At 52.4% G+C, this 5,756-nt stretch overlaps 1 protein-coding gene across 1 annotated transcript in view; it reads right to left on the bottom strand.

The window, feature by feature from the left end:
* HSPA12B (heat shock 70kD protein 12B) overlaps positions 1–5,756 on the bottom strand; it is a gene marked incomplete at its 3' end in the record, with an annotated part of 14,964 nt that overhangs the window by 4,101 nt on the left and 5,107 nt on the right. Inside the window, exons 2-5 of the mRNA XM_010836625.1 lie at positions 4,693–4,817; positions 2,308–2,494; positions 1,882–1,986; positions 1,461–1,577 (exon numbers count right to left, since the gene is read on the bottom strand). Of these exons, the coding sequence (XP_010834927.1) occupies positions 1,461–1,577; positions 1,882–1,986; positions 2,308–2,494; positions 4,693–4,817 (534 nt within the window). The remainder of the gene's footprint in view (positions 1–1,460; positions 1,578–1,881; positions 1,987–2,307; positions 2,495–4,692; positions 4,818–5,756) is intronic.

Consider the following 5,756-nt stretch of genomic DNA (forward strand, 5'->3'; position numbering starts at 1 on the left):
GTCCCCTTTAGCTTACTGAACTCCCTTTCTTCACTGGTAATGGACAGTGGCCATGGGCTTCCCCACTCTCTTGAGAACTTTGTTCTCAAGGAATATGATATAGAAGAAAAGACACTTTAACAGTGAAATTTCAGGCACCAAGGCAAGCAAGCTAGGGGGGAAAAACACTTTCTATTACTTCCTGCATCAGGACAGGGGATCCCCATAGGAAGTACTTTATGGTTTTGTGGGATTTCTCTGATTCTGACCAGGTGGGGGGATGGGTGGGTATCAAGACTTCTTGCCCAGGGCCAGCCCTTTCTGAACTGACAGCCAGGGAACAGTGTGGGAGGAAGCAGGGTGGGTAAACCAGCAGGGGGCTACTGGGGTAGGGGCGTTTGTTTTCGCTGGGTGTGGCCATGCTTTCATTCTGGTCTCTGGAAGGGGGATGGATGCCCACTGGCCTTGCGGTTAGCTCCTTCCAGAGACAAGTGAGGGCACCTGCGGATTTGACACCTAGGAAAAGGTATGTTTCTGGGGGGTTGGAGGTTCTGGTATCTTCCAGGGGAGGGTGCACTGGAATTCCTGAGACTGCTTTTGGAAATCCTCGGGTATCCCCCCAAGGCCCCAGTTTCAGGGGCAGGATCAAACAATGAGTCCCCCTCCAACCTTCCCATCTCCACTGGGGGCGGGGGGGTGCCTGAGCTGCAGTCTCCCTTTCTCCAGAACTTTGGGCCTCTCTTATGTTAGGAAGATCAGCAAACATTGGCCAAAATCACCTCCCTTCATAGTTTCATAGTCTTATTTCCTCTGCTCAAGAACTTAAACTGGTTGGGGCTGAGGTAAAAATACTGATGCTGGCTGAAGTGGATGTTCTTGGCGTCCTGCCCAGCTACTGTCAGTGTTACCTGCCATCAGCTCCCCGCTGCCCCTTCTCTGGAGAACTGCCTTCAACTGAATGGGAACTACTCACTTGGGGAGGGCTTACTCCAACCAGTTACCAATGACAGACTGATAAGGATGGACAAAAAGCCACCCCTCTTGCCTCCCTGTGGCTAACACTAGGGTACAGTCTCCCTCCAGAGCTCTCCGTGGGGTCAGGCTGAGGCTGGACTCCAGGTGAGACCAGTCCCCGTGCAGCTGTTTCTCCTGTCCTGCTTTCCTCACTCCCCTTTCACCTGAGAGTCCTTCTTCAATACACCACATGCACAAGAATTCCCATCTTGGACTCTGCTTCTAGGAAACCTGCATTAAGACCCTGGTTAAGCTGGCCTGGGCTGTCCCTGGTCCCTCAGCTCTCTGTTCCTACAGGCCCACCCCCTCTCTTGGTGGCAACAACCCTCCAAAATGCCCAGCAGGGTGGGGCTGGCAGTCTTTACACGATGGCTCTGTGGTCCCAAGGGTGGTGTATGAATGAGGGTGTGGAGCCACGCCCGGGGCCCTTCTGAGCAACATCCACAACTCTGCCTGCGTGTTCTCACCAGGTAGGCAGCCTCCCGCATGAACTGCTTGGCTGGTTGTTTCCAGATGGCAGGTACAGTCAACACCCAGCGCACAGTGTCCTTCTCCAGCAGCGACGGGCACTGCTCACTCAGCTCCTGGAGCACGACGGGGCAGTGAAGGCAAGGGCTGGCTTGGTCTGAGGGGCGTGTCTTTATAGGAGCTGAAGGAGCTAATCAGGCCTGAGGAACTTCCCAGCTGACTTGGGGGAATCCTAACACCCCCTTTCCCACCACCACCCACCTCCCCAACCCCTGACGCAGGGCTACCAGATAGGAAGGCAGAGGACTGGAAAAGATGACTTCTGTCTTCTGACAGTGGCTACTCAGTGGATGGGCTGAGGGGAAAGGATGGGCCTGGGGGTTGTCCACCCCAGTAAGCAGAGATAGGGTCACAGCGCACCTGAAGGGCATGCTCCTTGAAGAAGCGCAAGGCATGAGCGAACACCTCCAGGGCAGGCATTTTCTTTCCGTTTACTGCTTCTAGCTGGGTCTTCAAAGTGAGATCCTGGCAGGGACATAGGGCAACTCTGTAGGAGGGCACAGCTCTCCATTTCCTGACAACCTTATATTTAACCCCATTTCCTGTGCTCCCCTCTTTGGTACTGTTCCACTCTGGCTCTAATCTTACATCAACTCTTCTCCCCAGCCCTTCCCTTTACCCTATCATACCCCATGGTCATGCCTCCATCCCTTATGTTCAAACTCCTCCTCCAGGCCCCCCTCACCTTTTAGCTTTGCCCACCCTCCATGAGGCCTCCCTCCCTGCTTTTCCTCCCAGCCCTGCCTTCCTGGCTGGAGCTGGGCCCTGAGCCAGAATGTGACTCACAGTGGTACTGTGGATCTTCATCTTGAACTTCTCGAAGTAGAGCCAGTCACGAGCCTCCTCAGGGTCCAGATCGTGGTAATAATCGCGGGCTGTATAGCCAAAGCTGTGAAAGGCACCCTCTGGGGTCAGCAGCAGGCAGGTAGGGGTCTTCTGGTGGGCCACACCTGGGTCCCCCCCTTCCCATTTCCTGTGGAGGCAGAAGGCTGTCAGTGTGGTCAGCAGTAATCTTCCCTTCATGGGGTTGGGTGCTGGCTCTGGGACCAGCTGTGGGACTTGGGGCAGCTCACTTGGCTTCCTAGGCTCCATATGTAAAATGGGAATAATAATGGTACCTACCTTTTAGGGTTCTTGTGAATATGGTGCTTGGCATCCACTTAAATCTCCATAAATGTTGCTCATTGGATCATCTCTATCCATGGAGCCATGGGTCCCATTCGACATCCTCAGCTTCTGCTCCCTCCCATGAAGTACACCATTTGACTTCACCTCCCTGTCCTTTTAACAAGTAGCAGCAAGCCATCATCCATCTGCCTTGTCTGGCCTTCTGATGAGTCTCTCTAGGACCCTAGCAGAGGCCTTCTCCCAGCTGGCTGGTTGCCCTCCTCTAGGTCATGTTCCACAGAGCTAAGCTCTATGATCATTCCTGTCTGGCCCACCTCAGCAGCTACACCCCAGCTGACTGCACCTTCAACAGGCCCCCAAAACCTGAGATTCCAAACTTCCCTGTATGCAATCATCATCTGGACCTCCACCCACAACTCACTGCCCAGGTCATTGGCCTGGCAAATCCTTCCTCCCCTTCCTCTGCCTTTTCTGATGCCCTGACTCCTCTAGGCCAAGCTCACCATTGCATCCATTTGGGGGAAGGAACTAGGAATCCAGGGAGAAGGAAGAGCATGTGCAAGTTTACAGAGGTGTCAAAGAGTGGGGAGAACTAGCTATAAAGTTGGCTCAAAGCAGCAATGTTAAGATCAACTAAGGAGTATCAAATGTCATATCAGAATTCTGTCTTGGTGGGTTTTAAGGGAGTGAAGAAGCATGACCACATTTGCCTTTAGAAATGTCTTTGGTCCCCATGTAGCAACAGAGTGGAGGAGAGGGAGGGTGGAGAAGGAAAACCAGGGAGGATATTGCAGTCATTCAAGTGAGAGAGGGTGGGGCTGAACTCAGGGGTGCGACTGGGGGAGAGAAGTAGATGGGTATTACAGAGATATCAGGGAGATAGACATGATGGGGCTTGGTGGCTAGTGGGAGTGGGAAGGGCTTGGGAGGAGGCCAGAATGTCCCCCAGTCACTCCTGTGACTATTATCGCCATAGTATCCCTTCTTGTGTCCTCAGCCCTAGCAACAGGCCCAGCGTGGCCTCAGCTGTGTGTGCTGACAAGCTGGGATGCCGTTCAGCTCCTAGAAAGCTCTAAGGTCCTAGGGCCTTTGTGGCCTCAGATGGATGTGGAGGGAGCAGAGAAAGGGGAAGGACAGTCCACATTCATGCAGGTCAAGTCCCCTGTATCTTTGGGGCAGTGACCCTTGGCTGTCTTTCCATATAGCCTCCCAGACCCTGGTGAAGCCTGCTGATCCTCCATCCCAGTCTGAGTTGGAAGCTTTGGCATCTTCCACCTACAGGCTACAGTCTCACTAAGATACATTCAAAGGATCAGGGTCTTGAGGCCTGAAGGGAGGTATCTAACAAACGTTTTGTTCAAACAAAACTCAACAAACTTCATCAGAATGGATTTTTTCAAACAGCTCTTTCATGACAACTGTGTGACTTGTCAATTCAGCTAACCTCCCTAGTATTTCATTTGAGATGTTGAACCTAGGACTGCCTCAAGGAACCTACTACATAGAAATTCCAGCACAAGTTTCCAAGGAAGAGTATTCATTGCAACACTTTTTCTAGTGGTGAAAATTTAGAAGGAAAAACCCTCAAAACTATCAATAGAAGAATGAATAAATTATGATATATCCGAACTGTGGAATACTATGCAACAATGAAAAGAAAATGGTGGCTCTCTCCATATTCACATGAAACATCTACAAAATAGTGCTGAAAGCTTAAAGCAAGTTGTGTGTTTTATTTTAAAACCACATATTTGTGCATACATGTGTGTCCCTATGACTAGCCCAGAAAAAATAATAAAAAATTTAAAATAAAAAATGAAGCCCAACATTTTCTTGCAGAGGTCAAAGAGCTGCCCCAACTGGGGCTGAGGGCCCAGACCTGGGTCCCATCCTCCAATCTTCTGTCCCAGTAGGGATCCCAGACTAGGGCTGGAAAGCTTCTGCGAAGACCCCATGTCTCCTTAGTGACAGTACTTCTGGGACTAGGTCTCTCCCAGGGTGTAGGACTCCCTGCAACCAATCTCCCAGTCCAGCCACTCTCACCTCATCATGTGGATGGCTTCAGGGTCACTGGCAAAGCTGAAGGCATAGCCACTGGATGTGGTGCCAAAGTCGATAGCCACTACCACGGAGAAGGGGGCCTGCTGAGGGCCTCGGGCCTCGGGCTTCTGCAAGTGCAAGAGCTAGTCAGGGAGCAGCCAGAGGGCTAGGCTGACTGTGCGTCGAAGTCCTCCCCACCCCTGGCTGTGGTCCAGACTAGCCCTGGCCCACCGCTACCTACTTCCTGCCTGATTTCTCTCCCCTCCTAAGCTCCAGACTGAGCCCTTGAGATGCTAACTGCTCAGAAAGCCCAGGGCCTCTCAGGTAGCCCCATGAAGTTTTGAGCTCAAGTTCCTACTTCCCTGCCCTTCTGCCTGAGCTGCCTTAGCCCCACCCCCATCTTACATCACTTCCAGCCTGGGCCCAGCTGGAAGCAGCTCTGCTGCTCTGAGCAGCTCCACAGCACATGGACCTGTGTATATGAGACCCTCCTGCTCTTGTGGCCACAGTGAAATAGCCCTACTGTCCAGGTTTGTGGCAGAGAAGAGAACCCCATGCATGTGCCTCAGAGGGGTCCTTACCTTCTCCCAGGCTAGCCTGGGCTCCCTGAGAACAAAGGGGTCCCCAGGTTGGATCACTAGGGTGAGGCCACCCCGGGTAGGGTGACTTAGGGAATTTGGGGGTGATGGTTATGTCTTAGATATTTCAAGCTAGCAGTTAGCAAACTATTTTTTAGCCATGTGTCTCCTCTTCCCTAGATATATCTTTTAATAAGGCGGGGCTGTGGTTGACAGGAGGGGAAGCAAGTCTGGGAGGCCCAGTGCTCTGAGGACCTACCAAACTAGTTGCTCAGAAGTACACCTGCCCAGGCAGGCTAGTTGCAGTGGTTCCTAGATGTCATCCTGGAGGGGGCTCATCTCAGTAAAACTGTCACTGCTATAGTCCAAGGTTACCTAAGGCTGACCCATCTGGGGAGAACATGAGTGTACAGGGGCAGGAGGCATGGTGGTACTCCCAGCCCAGACCTACGGGCTCTTCTAGACATCAGTGCAACCCTCCCCACCACC

The sequence above is a fragment of the Bison bison genome, unplaced genomic scaffold, assembly GCF_000754665.1.
Source record: "Bison bison bison isolate TAMUID 2011002044 unplaced genomic scaffold, Bison_UMD1.0 scf7180017864063, whole genome shotgun sequence".
Lineage (NCBI taxonomy): Eukaryota > Metazoa > Chordata > Mammalia > Artiodactyla > Bovidae > Bison > Bison bison.